Source organism: Esox lucius, chromosome 12 (assembly GCF_011004845.1).
Source record: "Esox lucius isolate fEsoLuc1 chromosome 12, fEsoLuc1.pri, whole genome shotgun sequence".
NCBI lineage: Eukaryota > Metazoa > Chordata > Actinopteri > Esociformes > Esocidae > Esox > Esox lucius.
The window spans coordinates 21627170-21644157 of record NC_047580.1 but is presented as its reverse complement, the minus strand read 5'-3'; the positions used below and the strand labels follow the sequence as shown (position 1 = coordinate 21644157).

The 16988-nt window shown below is 40.7% G+C and overlaps 1 protein-coding gene across 5 annotated transcripts in view; it reads left to right on the top strand.

The window, feature by feature from the left end:
• The window catches only part of cep104 (centrosomal protein 104), a 45932-nt gene that overhangs the window by 7354 nt on the left and 21590 nt on the right, over window positions 1-16988 (top strand). For 3 of the 5 annotated variants that reach the window (XR_004576612.1, XM_034295965.1, XM_034295966.1), the window contains exons 3-16: window positions 206-376; window positions 629-767; window positions 911-973; window positions 2701-2777; window positions 3230-3398; window positions 4449-4616; window positions 5204-5434; window positions 6197-6400; window positions 6555-6722; window positions 9969-10142; window positions 11518-11694; window positions 16141-16341; window positions 16503-16601; window positions 16903-16984. Coding sequence is in view for 4 of the 5 variants with exons in the window: in XM_034295965.1 (XP_034151856.1) it covers window positions 206-376; window positions 629-767; window positions 911-973; window positions 2701-2777; window positions 3230-3398; window positions 4449-4616; window positions 5204-5434; window positions 6197-6400; window positions 6555-6722; window positions 9969-10142; window positions 11518-11694; window positions 16141-16341; window positions 16503-16601; window positions 16903-16984 (2123 nt within the window). In the remaining variant the exon portion in view is untranslated. The remainder of the gene's footprint in view (window positions 1-205; window positions 377-628; window positions 768-910; window positions 974-2700; window positions 2778-3229; window positions 3399-4448; window positions 4617-5203; window positions 5435-6196; window positions 6401-6554; window positions 6723-9968; window positions 10143-11517; window positions 11695-16140; window positions 16342-16502; window positions 16602-16902; window positions 16985-16988) is intronic. The other 2 variants (XM_020051977.2, XM_034295967.1) reach the window with 2 other exon arrangements.

The window sequence follows — 16988 nt, the reverse complement described above, 5'->3', positions numbered from 1 at the left end:
AGTGTAAAAAATTATCCCTCTGATTTATCAACGGCAGACCCTTGAAATGATGGGAAATTGGCAAGAGGCTTGTTTGGCATTCACAGACACAGGTGCAGCTTTTAGATCTGTTTTCCAGTGATGGAAAACAATTGTAGAACCACATTGTTTCCTTCCACAGTGTTTCATTCCACAGTGTTTCCTACCAAAGTGTTTCCTTCCACAGGGTCTGTCCATACCCTCAGCAGGTCACTCTGCAGTTAACAGAGCGGAGTCGAGTACGTAAGCTGCAGCTGCTGGCCCACCAGTACCTTATCTCTAGCAAGATAGAGTTCCACATCGGGGACAGACTACCAGAGGACTCACCTGGCCTCTCTGGGCCCCTCCGCAGGCTAGGGTGAGTCAGTAGAACCAGCCAACAGGGATGTTTGACTAACACAGGAAAGGCTCATTCTCAGCTGAAAGGAAGAGCTTGTAAGGTTGTAAGTCTCGCTTGACAACTATGTAATAAATACATGCTGTACATGCAATCATTTGTTAATGATTAAGTAACTATATTGTTCTAGAATTATTAATATTTTGATATCTACTACATTGTTGTTAACAACAAAAGTATACTGTAATAGTTGTATGCAACCTTTTGCCATAGGTATGTTTCTCTATCGGACAATGAGAAAACGGGCTTCAAAGCCCGAGAGCTGAAGTCGGTTCACGTGGACGCTATTGGAACCTACCTCCGTTTAACATTTCATAGAAACCATGTTAATCGATACAACCTTTACAACCAGGTACAATATTGAACTCCCATTCAATCCCAGCTTATTGGTATTACACATCATATTTCATCCTCAACATGCTTGTTTAACTTACATAGCACCTCATTCTTACATTTCATTGTTTGTTTTCCATAGACTTTTCTTTATCATTTCAGGTTGCATTGGTTGCCATAAATGTTTTGGGAGATTCTGTGGATGCCAATGCTATTGACACAATTGTAAGTGAGAGCTCTATAACTTGTCATGTTTTATTTTACTGTGTATTTTGTTGAAGTTCTTCTGTGAAACACCAGATGGAGCCGCTGTGTTTGTGTAAGGTTACCAAAGGCTTTAGTAACATTGATCTACCAATAATTTTGTGTAGGTTGTTCTTTATGATACCAGGTCATTTTATAAATTAATCAGTCGGCCATCACTTTGATTCTTTCAAACACAACCATTTATTTGAGGGATGTTTTTGTTAAGTATAACTTTATTTCATACCATGTCCATGAGCGTAGATGAAGTGCTAGTCTATGGTACATGTAGTGTTTCATGTGACCAATCAGTCACTCATTTTGCCTACTTTGATCTGCAGATGACATTATTCGTAAATATTGAACGATTAAGTTCTAATTTAAGTTATAATATGTCTGTCCATAATACGCTTATGCATAAAATAAAAACAGAAGGCTTTTCCTCCACTGTTTACATGCTGTGTGCACGCTGTGTCTTCGTAAGTGTTTACAATACGCTCACAGACTACAGCCTGCAAACAGGGTTTCTGTTGTCAGTGTTGCCTGGTTGCGTAGTGTTCACTGTGTGTACCTGTACTGGTGCTTGTCTTGGGGTCTGTTTGTGCGCATGTGTGCTTGTGTGGTTGCTGTGACGGCGTGGGGCAGGAATGTGGTAACCAGACTCAGAGGACAGAGTAATCACAGAGGAGGCCTCAGCCTATGTAATCAGATAGACCTGTGCACAAGGCTGTGGGATGAAGCTGCCCCTAGCTGCAGATCTGAGATCAGCTCCCCCACCCCCAATCCTAACCATCATCATTCTTGTGGAAAATGCAAAACTGACCAGAGATCAGTGTCTGAGGACATCTTTCCTGCACATCAAGTGGCCCAGCCGTACCTCTCCAACACACAGAGAGGCAGAATCCACGGAACAAGCTTCACATTGTTGCTCTCTAATCCCACTTTTAAGCACCTGCAGTGTGGCCATTGTGTTAGCTGGCCTGGTTATCTCTCAGAGGTTCAGTGTTCCCACTCCTCCATGTATGTTGGAATTGTACAGACGGAGCCTGTAGAGTAGTGGTTTTCAAACCTCTCCCTGGGGCCACCTGCCGTTCCATGTCTTAGATCTTATTACAGAGCGAACACACCTGAATCAACTTGTCTACTAATCATCAAGCCCCTGACTGGTCGATTCACGTGAGATCGTTCTGAGCTACAGCAAAATGGTGAGATGGCTGGGGGTCCTCGGAGGGGTTTGAGAACCCCTGGTCTGGTCGTATCATTCAGGTGTAGACATACACTGCAAAGTGCCTGGTCTCTCACTGAGTGGGTCGTACTGCGAGGGATGGAGAAGTGCTTGAATAGCTAAGCAGTCCTCTTATCAAGTCCTGGTTAATGTTCATTCTCTTGGTCCCTGTGCGCCGTAGAGAAAGGTCACTGACAATGGCTCCGCAGCACTGCATCATTTTTTATTCTTACTGCGTAGATGTCGTGTGCCATGTCACAATCATTTGGTTTTGTTCAGAATGACGCTGTTATTCGGTGCATTTGATAAATGTGTGTCTTTGATAAATGTGACTTTGACTCCTATTCACCAGCAGCGCAGGTAGCAGCAGAGAATGTATACATGAAAATTAATCTGAAATCTGAAATGGCTTTAGCGCAATGTCACAGTGGTTCTCTGTCTGAATCAGCTGCACGTGATTTGTTTGTACCGGTTTTCCTTCCAGCCTGGCAGAGAGCCGCTGATTGAGCACTACCTCAACAGCAGTCAGCACGAGAAAGCCTTGGATGGAACATACATTGGGTAAAGGATTAAAGCTCATTGTCCTGTGAAGTGCTGTGTGACAAAAATCCATTAGCCTGGAAATTCACATGTCCAGTAAAGTGTCTAACCTTTTTTATGGTCTAAGTGAGATTTGGTCAAGGTTACAATAGGTAAAGTGTAACTCAGGAATCCAGGCTACATAAATACACAGCTGATATTTGAATTGGAACAGTTGTCAATTACTCAGTAAGACTCTGAGAATTTCATTTACATTCTTTTCAAAAAGCTAAATAGAAAAATCCCACAGATGTACTGTATTTTACTAACAATACTGAGGATAGTTCAAAGTTTTGTTTGCGATCCAACACGTGTAGCATATTTAACTAATGACACACAGAAAACAGACATACAGCTATTTGGGATACATTGTCATCTGGAAGTGTGAACTGAGCTATGTTCTTTGCATAAAAAAATCCAATTGTCTCTTTCAGGAAGTGTGATTCCGTCTCTCCTCTGGATGATCTGGCTTTTGACATGTACCAGGACCCTGAGGTAGCTCAAATTATTCGGCTACTGGATGACAAGAAGCAGGAAATGGTCCGCCAGGAGAGATTCGATCTTGCCAAAACACTCAAGCAGGCTATCGCTGACCTGCAGAAGGTATTAGGGCCTTTCTCAGTCAAAGAGGAATATGATCTAATATCGTGTGGCCTTATTGGCGCATGTGTAGATACTGTATGAAATTGTTTGCTGCATGTAGATTGAAGTAATATGATGGAAATTGTTGGCATATTAATTATAATGTGCCTCCCCATCTACGTTCATGAAGTGGTAGGGACTAGGGGTTGTTTTGGAATTGGGGAATGAAATCGCAAGCAAGAAGATGAAGATTTAAACAGCCTTGTATACTGTATGTTCACAGTTGTCATACCAACCATGAATACTTAATAAGTACAGCAGCTGCAGTGAAGGCTGTGGTGTGTAAGTGAGTGTTTTGTTTTTGTTGTGTCAAACAATATGACATTCTGTAACCAAAGACCGGTTAGGTCCAAAACCCAACTCCTTTGTTAGCCTGACAAATTAGCGGGTTATATACCACTGTTGCCAAGGTGGTTAAACTGAAACACTTCTTCCATAGCACCTTGATGGCATGTCTTACACCGAAACAGGGTTAATAGAAAGGACTTACATCACTTTGTCAGCTACTTCAAATGTCTACAACTAATTGTCACGTTAGTAGCTAATGCATTATATCATGGGAATATCTGTGTTACCTGGCACGGCTAGTACGTTTAGTTCTATGGAAATTCACAGTCTGCCCAAGTCATAAAGACTTCCTGGGGACTATGACGCAGACGGCTGACTTAATGACACATTTTTGTTTGCTGTATGGTCTAGGCCCTGAATGGTACCCTCTCTGTAGTGAGAAGGCTCACTATTTTTGAGCCTTTGGGCCCGTAAGTTAAGTTGTTGCCATTTTGTTGTCTGTGCACATGGTAATTCCCTGTTTTGAAGTGAATGTAATTTACGAATTGTCGCACCAGGTTTTTCATGCAGTCATTTTGCCAATTTTTTCCAACGTCTGAGGGAATTCTTTTTTCCTTCATGGGCATGAAAATAAAACAGAAAATTTAAATAATAATAATCATGGAGAGAATAATTTCCGAACCACACTTTTTTCCCCTCCATCCTCTTTTGTGACTGAGCTAGGTAGGGGAGCGCATGGGTCGATATGATGTTGAGAAACAATGTGCCATTGAGAAAGAGGATTACGACATGGCCAAGAAGAAGAAAGATCAGATGGAGGAGTACAGAATGACAGTATACCATCAACTGGAGGTCCACAACCTGCTGGACGCCGGCACAGTAAGTGGCTTGGTATGGCTTCTTCGGTCATATTAATTGACGTCAATAAAATCAAAAGACATGCCTTCACTGAGCAATGTTGATTAGATTTGACCATAATAAATGTTGCTCCCTGTGGCAGTAGTCCTTGAGGCACCCGAATGATGCAGCAGTAGAAGTAACTGTCTCTTAGTGTAGTTGTTGTAGTTATTGCAGTGCTAATTGGCTCAGCATCATCCTGGGTTGGTTAGGGGAACGTTGAATAGAGCTGCGTGCTCTAGTTACTCCTTGTGGTAGGTTGGGTTAAAAAGCCTAGTACACTTTAGGGCTAGTATACTGTACACTTTTCATTACAGATGGATGACTCCTTTAGAATATGTGTTGTGTGAACAAATGTAACGTTTTCAAATATCATCAGTCCCAAATATTTGTTTTTCCACATTATAATTTTCAAAGCCATGGTAATTATAGCATTTTGATTGATTTTGAATGACAAATCTAAACATCCCCATTCCCATTGTCTTTCCTTAAATGTCATTTAGTAGTCCCAGAAACCCACCAACATGGCGGGGTTGATTGACTTGGAACGCCCCTTCCTCTGCTCTTGTCATTTTGACTAGATTACGAGAATTATGTCTTCGTCACTGTCACCACTACAGTCCGAGGATTTTTCTAAGGTGCCTTCCCCACTGCGGCACAACACAATGGTTGTCACGAAAACAAGGAGGGGTAGAAAGCAGGAACACCCAACAACAGAGACGTTGGAGCCCATCTCCCCCAAACCTGTCAGCCCATTTCCGTGCTCTCTTCACCCAACACCACGAGCCCAACTTGCCATGCCCAGGATAGACGTGAGTCCAAATACGAGCAATCGCCTTTAATTCCACACTGATTTACGTTACACATCACAATAATTTTTTATTTGTGTCATTGAACTAATGTGATTGGACTAATCCACAAAGACAACATCTACTGCATTAAACTGGGAGCAAAAAATAAACAAATCCATAAACAACACCATGATGGCCGGACACAGTTGAAATACTTCGCTGACAACCGGTCTTGGTATCTTTCCTGGTGAACGACTGCCATGCATTTGTTCGTGACCTACCACATGTTCAGACATCCTTTCAGATCTTAATCAGGGCACCTGCCTATATAGGGGATTGGGAACCAGACAGTTACTCAGACAGGGACCCGCTGGTTATGTCTACATTCGCAATCCAAGGCATTACCTCCATCCTGTCTCACATATGAGGTAGTATAACTCTGGAGTGTTCCTGATCTGGACCGTTATCAATGTGTCAACTACTAAAGACCTTCTTCAGTCACCCACTAAGGTCTCCGTAGGTGTACCAGGTTGTTTGCCATTGAGCTCACCAGTGCTTTATTTCTCTAGGCAATGTACCAAATACTTGATTTTGGCACACACCATTTTGGCTGTGTCTCTGAATCAAGTCTAGAATCTAGACTAGACACGGGTTAGGCTCTTGCACTAAAACTTTTGTTACACTAATACTATGTATAAACACCATAGTAAATGTATCATTTTTAATCAAGAGCTGGAATACACATTTTGACATTGTCATTGATGTCTCATATAAAATGCACAGGTCACTGGCCTGCCTTATGATGAGAGACCCCTACCTGCCCATCAGAGGAAGGGGGTGACCTGCCATCCAAAGGAGTCCTCTCTTCCCTCCTTTCCCATGGCCACCACCCAACGTAGCACTGGTGTGACCGGGGTGCCTGAGCCCCTCACAGAGAGGGCCAAGAGAGAGGCCAGTTTTCCCATTGAAGTGTATGGAGACGGACTGGTGAGAGAAATACACACAAGCATGTACTCACTTACACCACACAACACACACACACACAAATACAGACACTGAGTACCCAGTCAGATTTTGTTTCATCAATGTGCAAAGAGTGACTGACTGACTGACTTGCTGTCCATTTCTCCAACCACGCCAGGTGGCTGCAGCCTATTCAAAAACCTGGTCCTACCGGGAAGATGCCTTGCTGGCTGTCTACAAGAAGCTGACTGAACTATCAGGTGGGACGAGCAAAGAGGGACTGCGGAACATGATGAGAGCAGCAGTGTTTCTGGTCAAGAAGGCCCTTCAGGATAAAGTATCATCTGTGAGTTCCAAAAGCCACAATATTCCTCATATACTCAGTAGTCAGTTTGTTACTGTAGGTTCGACATCCTGTTCACTAAGACAATAAGTGACCCTGACTTGCTACATCAAGGTATTTGAGTAACTTAACTGACTTTGAAACTGTATGAAAATCTTTTTTTTAAATGTAGTTGTTAATTAAACACAAGTTCCATTTAAACTGTTAACCCAAACCTTCCATACTGAAACGGGGAAGGGAACTGGTTCATTAAGTGCCCAGGGAACAAATTGGGTAACTGTTGCGCAACGACAAGCAACCAATTTTTTTATCTTGCCGGCTCTGGGATTTGATCTAGGAACTTTTTGATTACTAGTTAGATAACTCGAAGCCCTTTGACTGTTTTGTCTAGTAACCTAAGATTTAGTTTTTGTTCAATAGACTTGCAGTGTATAATTTAGTAATTTGATTTAAAATTCAGCAACACACAGTGCCTTTCAAAAGTTTTTTAACCCCGGACAAATTCTTTCATGTTACTGAATAACAGTGGTACATTGAAATGTAACAATTTTGATATTTTATTTGAATAAACACTGACAGCTGAAATAAGTATTGTATGGTGGCATTGGTTTTATGTTGGAGAATAAAAATACATACAAATAAAATATTTTGGTTTCTTAAGTATTCAATCCCCACATATTGATATTTGGTACAGACACCTTGCGCTGCTTTTAAGTCTTGACAACTATGTACTTAAGCAGGTTGTCTTGCAGTATGTCCTGTATTTTGCTCATTGAATTGTATTTTTCTTCTTAAAATTTTAACAAGATGCCAAGCCTCTGTAGGTGAGAAGCAATCCCACAGCTAGATACTGCCACCACCATATATCAGAGCAGGGATGATGTGTGTTGAGGAATGGGCAGTGTTAGGTCTGTGAGGCATATGCAAAATGTTTGTCCAAAAACTCATATGTTGCCCTCATGCCCTCCTTTTCCCACATTGCAGTTGGGTTATTGTCATGCTTTCACATGATACTTTTTGAATACCGACTTGTTTCTTGCCACCAACCAATGCAGGCCATTTTTATGTAGAGCTCTTGAAATGATTGATCATTACATTAACAAAATTAATTAAATAGGCCTTTATTTCAATGTTGTAAGTAAATGCAATGTAGTCAAAAAGGAATGATGTTTTGAAATGTAATGTTTGTGTATATGGATTGAAGATAATGGACTGAATTGTCTTAAATCCATCTGACAACAGCAATTAAGCGTTACAAAATTGGACTGCGAACAACGCTGACTTATTCCTGAGAATCTCACTATTTAACTGTGTTGTCACGTGACTTTGTAGCCTGAACAGTCCAGATTTTAAAGTTTATTTAGTTACAGATACTTTTCTTATCCAGATGATCTCATGTGGAAAAATTCTGCTTTTACAAACCCAATGCTATGGAATAAGTAAACTGTAAATTGAGGAAAAGTGGAGATTCTACTTTAGGAATCACACTTGGCCCAGATTGAAGTTAAATGCATACCGTTGAATAATGTAGAACATAAATGGTTGCATGGTCCACACAGCAAGCAGGGCTCTGTGGGACTTCTATCTTCCTGTGTGTGTACCAGCTATTTTGTTGACTTCTTTGTTAGATAGTAGCTTTATGCATCAAATACTAGGCTTAAGGTTGTGCCTGATCATACCTGCTTTCTTCACAAAATGTATGACATTATTCAAAATTCTTAGGGGAGGGCAGGGGAAGGACAACATAGTCCTCCCCCTGCCCTCCCCCAGAACGATTGCAGGATTTTCCCTTGAAAGTCTGTATTGTCACAGCAATATTGAATGATTTAGTTAATGAAAGGCCTTGTCCTTGTTTTCAAGGCAGGCAACAAATAATTTTGTCAGTTGTTGCTGTCAGCTAAAAATGTCTGGATGATAAACTCAGTGGTGGGTCATGGTAAGAACTAGATGAATGGTGGACTCTGTAAACATTTTTACAATCTGAGTTCCTATGTATTGAAATGCTTTTGGCTGTGAAAAGTAATAAAGCAAAAAATAAAACTCAAGACAAATTCCATCTTTTGGCCATTTATCGTTGATTGTTTATGCTCCATAGGGCAATACACTGCAGCTAGTCACAGGTAGAGCTGCCCACCGACCGCCCATCTAATAATGCTGCCTCTGTCCTGCTCAAATTCTCACTGCTTGCTGCTAGGGCTTTCCCTAAACAAATATTAGAGTGGATTGGTGACAATGCTAGGCTTTTAACCAGTTTCACTGCCATGAGAAAGTAGGCTGCAATAATCCACACAATGTTTGTTTGGATTCAAATAAATATTTGTTCTGTGGTATTGCATTATAAATTGATTCCAGCTTGACCCCAATGGTATATCAACCATACAGTGTATCGTATTGTTGGACATCTGGCTTCCTGATTACTACGCATGTAACTACAAACTGTTTGAATGCACTCTCTGTACATAGGCCAATCTGAAGGTTCTCCGTTCCTACTGTAAACTGGGGTTCACAGGGACTCACTACCACATACAGGGTTGACACATGAGAAGATACTGTTGATTGACACGGATATAGGCCTTAAGTCCGCAACCCATGGACATCACCAGACGCTGGGTATCTTCCATGGTGATTCTTTGCTTAGTCTGTACTGCAGCCTATTTTAATGAATGCCTGTTTCAGGCCTTTTTTGGGGCTTTCAGTCTGGTCTTCATGTGACAGCCATACTCCGCTGGGTTACGATTGGCTGATTGAATTGGAAAATCAGCAGTCCCATTATTAATTATGTGAAGTGATACAGTTCCACTTGCGGCCATTCATGCATTGACTCTTATTTTGTCCTGATGTAGTCAGACACAAGCAGCAAATTCCAAATGCAAACTCTAAAATCAAGACAAGTCTAACAGCTCTCTTTTGCAATAAATGCCTTTGACCACTCTTCCTGTGAAGCCAATTGTCTAAATTGTATTTTTACTACTGTATAATGTACTGTACAATGTTGCAAAAGTACTGCAATTCTAAATTGTTTATCTGGTATGGATGAAAATGCCTTATAATTAAACCATCTGCAATTTAAATCCATCCATCATTTAAAATCTAAATTGGAATATACCATGTACCATGCCCTCCTAAAACGTTTGCACATTTAGTAAAGATGAGCAAAAGCTATGAGAAAATGACATTGTTGTTTATCAGCTTGATCTTACATGAAGGATAAACTGGCCGCACACCCTTCCATCCTGTCTTGTACTGTAGGTGTTCCAGGCATCTCTTAAGCTGCTGCGGATGCTGTTGACCCAGCTGATCCCTGGCCATGCTCTGGGCAAAGCTGAGTTGGCCCATTGTGTGGAGCAGACCTGGCCCAATCTACTCTCCAGGACTGGGGACCCAGGAACTAGACTACGGGCCATGGCTACAGCTTTCATCCAGGTCGGTTTAGATGGAGGGCAGTGCATTCTTCCAACTTTCAATTAAACCCATCTGCACCTGTGAAAATGTGATTTTGTAGTTCATACATTTTGGCCTCAGTGTTAACAATGTAGAAATTAAATTTTAATGCAACATCACCATGTTCATTTTACCAAATCTTTACTTTTGGAAGTGGCTGATGCTCTGAATGAGACCTAAATTGAGGTAGTGGTGTGGTGGTGTGAGCCGTCTTTAGCCTGCAGGGTAAAACAGCACTGGCCTTGGTCTGTATAGAAAATAATTGACACCAAGTACAATGATTATCTTATCATGCATAGTAGTAGTAGCATAAATATACACCTAGAAGGAAAGGAGCATGAAACAATATTTGTCTTCTGGACTGGTCCAGTCAGAGGCTGGATCTATATCCTATTGAAAAATGTGTAGTGACTTAAAGAAGGCTGTGCACAGGGGACCCACTCACAATTTAACTGAGCTTGAGCTCTTCTGCTGAAGTGGGGTAAAATAGCGGGATAAGATGGGATAAGTTTGAGGGCTGTCTAAACAGACTTACTGACTGTTTGGTGTTTTTATCCAAATCAATTATTTGGTTTATTATTATTATTATCATTTACAAGGTGTTATTGAAGGTGAAAAAAAATCAGATTTGTCTTGATTTTAGCTTTTACATAAGGGGTTGTAGAATTTTGATATACACTGTGTAGGTAATTGCTTAGCTTAGCTAGTTGGAAAAAAAAAATCACTTGTTACACATTCAAATCTATCTCTATAGCTCATATGTGAAACTGCTTTTCAACCTACAACTCAATGTAGTATTTTGTGAATGTCCAATTGTACCACTGCAAGTTTAAGCAAGAATTACATGAATTACACCAAACGCAACGGAGGCTAGTGCCACAATGCTAACCTACCTTTGCGTACTGCTCCATGTACTGTACAATGAATAACACAATGCATATTACATATCTGGTGGAAACTACAAAAAAATACAACTTTACAGGGTTGCAGTTTTGGATTTCATTATTAGTTTGGAATTCTAAAGTTTGAGTTTGGCAGGGACTATTTTAATGTTTTATGCACATAATTTTTTTAATTGAATTTAGTAGTGATTCGACTCAACTCAATAGTGAATTTAGTAGTGATTTGACTGCTACTCACAAGCCAGAGTCATACACATCCCAAGTAAATGTAATCCTTAGTCAGTTATTGATTGTACACAGACTCCAAAACACAGTGGTGGGGTTCAAATTAGAACACTTCCAGCTCCCAACTTTGTTGAAGACAGTAATATCCTTATTTTTGGTTTTCTGTAGCCTTTCCCTGTTTATACTTTATACGTTCTAATTTGAAAAGACCTGCATTGTCTCTTTTACAGGACATGGCGCTGTTCAAAGAGGTGCGGGCTTTGCAGGTTGTCCCTGGAGAGCTGGTGAAGCCCATGAAGTCCAACATCCCTGTGCGGCTGGCCCTGAGCAGGACTGAGCTACTGGAGAAGCTGCTGGGTGAAGTGGGCACAGAAAACTCAGGTTTCACTCTGGATAACGTAATGACGGTAAACACTTAAGGCAGTAATGCTTTTGTTTTGGGTACTTTGGAAAAATATCGACTTACATCTTCTGTGGTACCGCACGCGTCATGCGCTGCTGACTGAGTCACACAGGATAATTTTATGGGATGTGGATTGTGGATTGTGGGGGCAGAATTGGAAGTTGCGCAGGTCTTGACCCCATGTGTCTTCTAGAGTTAGAAGTGCTGCTACTGCACCAGCCTCAGAAGAACACTAGTATCACTTGCTGTAAAATGTTTGAGCGTAGATAAGAAGAAATTCCTATTTCTGTATCAGATTTCAGAGAAGCAATGAATGATAATGTCAGGCAGCACACTCTACGGTATGGCTGTACTGTAGCCTTCCACTTATCTTGATGTATGTATTTCGATGCAGTCCTGTTTCATGTGAAGTTGAAGGAGTGGCCAAGTAGGTGATTAGACACCAGGCTGCAGTTTCTCTTCCATAAAGGGCAGCTAGCAAGGCATCCTTCAGTAACCTAGTCTCCAGCAAGAAATATCATTGTTTTGCCTTTGACAAGGAAGGTTCAGACAATTAAACATCAGTCATTAGACACAGAAGTGACTATTTGAAGCCGCCTACCTAATATGCTAAGTGAAAGAATGCAAGCACATAATTTGACCTATGAAATGCTACTAAAATGGGTGTTTCTTTTTCAGCAACATTACTATTCATCATTTACGGTCGTCTAACAGGATGTAATTTACTTTATATTGGTAATTGAGACATACAGCTGTCAGCATTTCAAACTGAAATGTATGTCTTTTTAAACATTGTATATCATACTGTTTTGATATTACTGCATATTTTAGTCTGAGTATGTGAGCAAATCACCTATGCAGGTCAGTCTGATTCCTCTGTGAATGTATTTTTATTCTCCAAACGTTTCATTGATGATATGCTGCTGTAAAATGATAGCAGTTTTGGTGGGAGACAGTTTGCGTTTTTATTTCCAGAATTTTCCCCATGACCACCAGGGCCGTCCTCAATGTTTTCTGGTTTCACTGCCATAATGAACAGAAGCCTTGAGGGAGTCAATTATTTTCAATAAAGTTCCTCAATGAATTGTGACAGCCCTAAATAAGATAAAGAAGACAAACTTTTTGTGGGCAAACTAGCACACCTGGATCACACTGGCTTCATCCCAAAAATGTTTTTACCTTACTTGATTAAGATCTCCCCAAGCAAATTTCCCTACCTGAGGTTTTTCAATAACAAAACAATTTTCCTCTCTATTTAAAGCAAACCTGCCCAATTGCTTCCGTTTCTTATGGGCATGATCCTATTCACCATCTCATCCCTAACATGCACTGTTGGGTTTCCGTCTAGGAATGATGAGGGCTCCTCGGGTGACTGAACTTACTTATACTCTTGCAACAATTCTGAGACAATATGTGCTTTGTGACATGCCACATTATCAGTAACAGAATGCATCTGTCAGGCTGATTTACATCTCAAGTACCGGCCATACGACTCACTCTGTCTGAGTAATACATTTTTGTGTGTGCGCACGTGTGTGTGTGTGTATTTAAAATTAGTGCAAATGTAGGTTTTATAAACAATTAAAATAGAAAACGAATAACTACAAAAAGTACAAAAACATATTTTCTTAAAGGGAGGTTTACAGGTAGATTTTCATGTTGCCTTGTTTTTACTCATGTTTTTTTTTTTGTTACAGAGAACAATTCTGGTTGTCTTTGCTGCCACAAGTTCTTACTAACATTAGGCTTTCTTGGCTCGTTCTTACTGGCGTTAGATACACACAGGCACATACATGTCCCGTGCATTTGGAAAGTATTCATTCCCCTTCAACATTTGTTTCATTACAGCCTTATGCTCATGTGGGTTACATTTATTGTTTTCCTCACCAAGCTATACATGAAAAAGTTAATTTACCCACTGATAGATCATAATGATCTTACCAAGCTGATAGGAGTTTAATCATTTGTGTTTCGATGGGTGGTTTGCTTACGGTTTCAATGGGATATAAAAAAAAATTGTAACAAGTAACTCACAAATGAAAAGAGATACATTTGTAGCTGTTGCTACTGACAGTAGATATTTTTGATGAACATTTGCAAAGCTGGATAATGTTCTGTGAATAAAAATCTATTCATTTATGTGGAAAGAAGCATTTTCTCCTATGGTGGTGTCTTCTGGCAAGAAATATTCTTGAAGGTATATCTATGTATGGTAGGAATGCAGGAGCCAGGTCTTGGCATTGTCCCATTCACTCTACTTTAGTGCAGGGATGTACTTGAGACATACAAACAACCAGGATGGTGAACCAGTGTGGGCAATGTTTAACAAGCTTGGGACTTCTCTCCCACTGAAAATCAGTTTTGTCAGTGCCCTATTGAGACTTGTTTCCTGAAGAAAGTGATTTACAAAGCCCTAGGGGTGCCTTCTTCAATGATGTTTGTTTTGTCTTTCCTTGACTCACTTTCTCTTCACTTGCAGCAGTGACCTAGTGTCTATGTGTCAACTATCCAATTGTTGACACAAAGTGGACAGAGTCATTGTCTACAACAGACATCTTTTGACGGGCTCTTGCTACACTGCTAACTTTATGGTAGTTGGGAGAAAAGGGTTAGGTTCTCCACTGACTCTGACGTTGAAGAGCAACAGATGGTATTCTCGGTGTTTGCATGTTTGTGCATGCTTGCTAACTGCTAGCACAGGCATCCAACTCCTTTGTATCTGGTCCTTTCATTATTTGCTGTGATCTTTTGGTGTATGTTTCCTATGTTGTCTTTAAACTAGCAAAGACTGAAATGGTTTTCAGTTAAAAACTGTTCTCCTTCTGGAGTCTTGGGTTACTAATGGGTAAAACCTTGGAGATCTTGGGATGAAATGTAAATTCACATCACTTTTACATTTAGATACACTTTTCAACTGATAGTGTAATGGGTATTACATAAGTTAAGGTTTGGTTGACGTTTTCGCTTTACAGCTCTAAAGTACCGTGTATGTCACAGCAACAACTAGCCACAGCTTAAGCATGATATTATAAACTATTCAACTACTCTGCAGTGTTTCTTCTTCACCATGTTAATTTTCTAATTTGTATGCTATACTCACAAAAGACTGAATAGCTTAGAATAGCATAGCACTTCATCATTAGCCGAGTGGAAATTAAATGAAAAAAAGGCATCCTGTGTGAATAAGGCCTACCCTATAAAACAGGTTAATGCAAATCATTTACATGTGATCAATACAACAGAATGTTGTGGCAGAAAATGTATGTAGGCCCGTATTTGTGAATTTACTGTCTGGTACAAACTGATTTTATTAAAGCATTATCACCCCAAAAGCTTTTTAGTTTTATAGTATCCATGCTATAATTTGTGTAAAATCTGTATCTGTAAAATAATTCATTTATAACTACTGTATATGCAACATATTTATAGTTTAATTACAGGCCATTTATTTGTGACGTCTGAGAAAAAAAAATCATGGCCCAAATTTGCTCTACTGTTAGTTGATGCAATAGCAATGTTGGACTTAACAAAAAATCTGTTCTTGTTGCCTTGCTTTGGAAAATGCTTAACATTGGAATAAAAATTATATCTGGGGCGGAATTTGTGTCTGGCACAAAAAACGTAATATTTACGGTTGTAGCCTATTACCAACCAGTCAGTGATAAGTGTACCTACCTTATTCTATGCTGAATAAGCTTTGAACAAGATGCTCGTATGAAGAATCATTACTGTTTTGAGTTTTTATTGTATGGTTTACCTGTAATGGGTTCCTGTATGCTCTGGGCATTATGGACTTAATGAACAGTATTAGGCGAAGTATCTTTTTCATTGAACATTTGGAAAAGTCCAGAGCCAGTAAAAGACGTTGACTTTCCCATCACTATTATCTGAACACTGCTCGGGCATGGGGACCGTTCATGGCAGGATCAGCTGGGTGAGCCCCCCTTGGCCGGGGACTGATACATTTCTCCTTTTCCCCTCTTGTTACCTGGGAGATGGGCCAGGAGCTGGAGCAAAGAGGTGATTGAATTTCCTGTAATTAAAATGAGAAGCAGCGAGAGACAACAGAGAATAATGGCTGTCTGTCCCCAGCCCGTTGGTTTTTTATAAGGACATGTCATTTTTGGATTAGTAAACCCCCACTGCCCCCTTCTTCTGACAGGAAGGCCTACTCCACTCATTCTCCCTGCAGTTGAAATGAACCTAAACTAGACTCAAACTAATGTGACACATAAAACAGATTAATTGTATTAACTTGTGTAACTGAATTTCTAATCAAATCTACAAAACGACATTGGTTTACCTTGTCAGATCTGGAGTGACTTGATAAGTAAGCCATATTGTCAGCAGCCTGTCCACAGACCGTGGCCAATGTCGAGCATAACTTGACCTTTCTGCTAGTGCTTCAGCTCTTTAAAGGTTCTCTATTGTTCGATCACTGCTGTGCCAGTTCTGCACAGGCGCACTGCAGCACAGCGCATCGGAGGTGAGGGAGACGGCGGTTCGCATTGTGCTGACCGTGTACCGCCTGCACAAGGACGCCGTCCTCCGCTACCTCCCAGTCAACGATGTGGCCACGCGCAAGAATGTCCTCTACAAGAACATTTTCGACGGCTTTGCCAGGATAGACGGGCGGCCGGTGGAGTCCCAGGCAAGACTTTGCCCATTTGTGTGTTTGAATGAGTCATGAGTGTGTTTTCTTACCTCATTAAAGTGCAGAGTCGCCCAGTGCCATTATGTAATGACTATGTGAGGGAGGGAGAATGATACCATGGTACTTAAAATTGTGTCACAATGCTTCTTTTATTTTAGTTTCAGATGTCAAAAAAGGGAGGTGTGCAGCAGCAGGGGGACAAGGAGAAGGAGATCCGGAGTCTTCAGGAGCAGCTGGCTGCCTTGAGGGAGATCAGTGTAGGTGGAGCTGTCATAACTGCGCTAGGCCTATTACCTAATTTCCTTTCTCAGGCCAGCATGTCTGTCACCCCTCCTTGTTGTGCCCTGATTCATCCACTCTCAATCCAGTGCATTTATGTCATCAGTATACTGATGTAACACACGTAATAGTCTCTGTGGTATTGATTTATTATTTCCAAAAGACAATGAATCTTTTATACCATTGGTTTACATATTGGGACAAGGGCACAGACGTTTTACACCAGTTTTTAGTCTGTATATAATCTCCACAAAATGCTTGCTGTTTCCTTGGACGAAGGACAAGAACATTTTCAAAGCTGAAAAGGAGAAGGGAAAGGCCAAGACTCAGGAGAAAGATGCTAAAAGAGCTGTAAAAACAGGTCT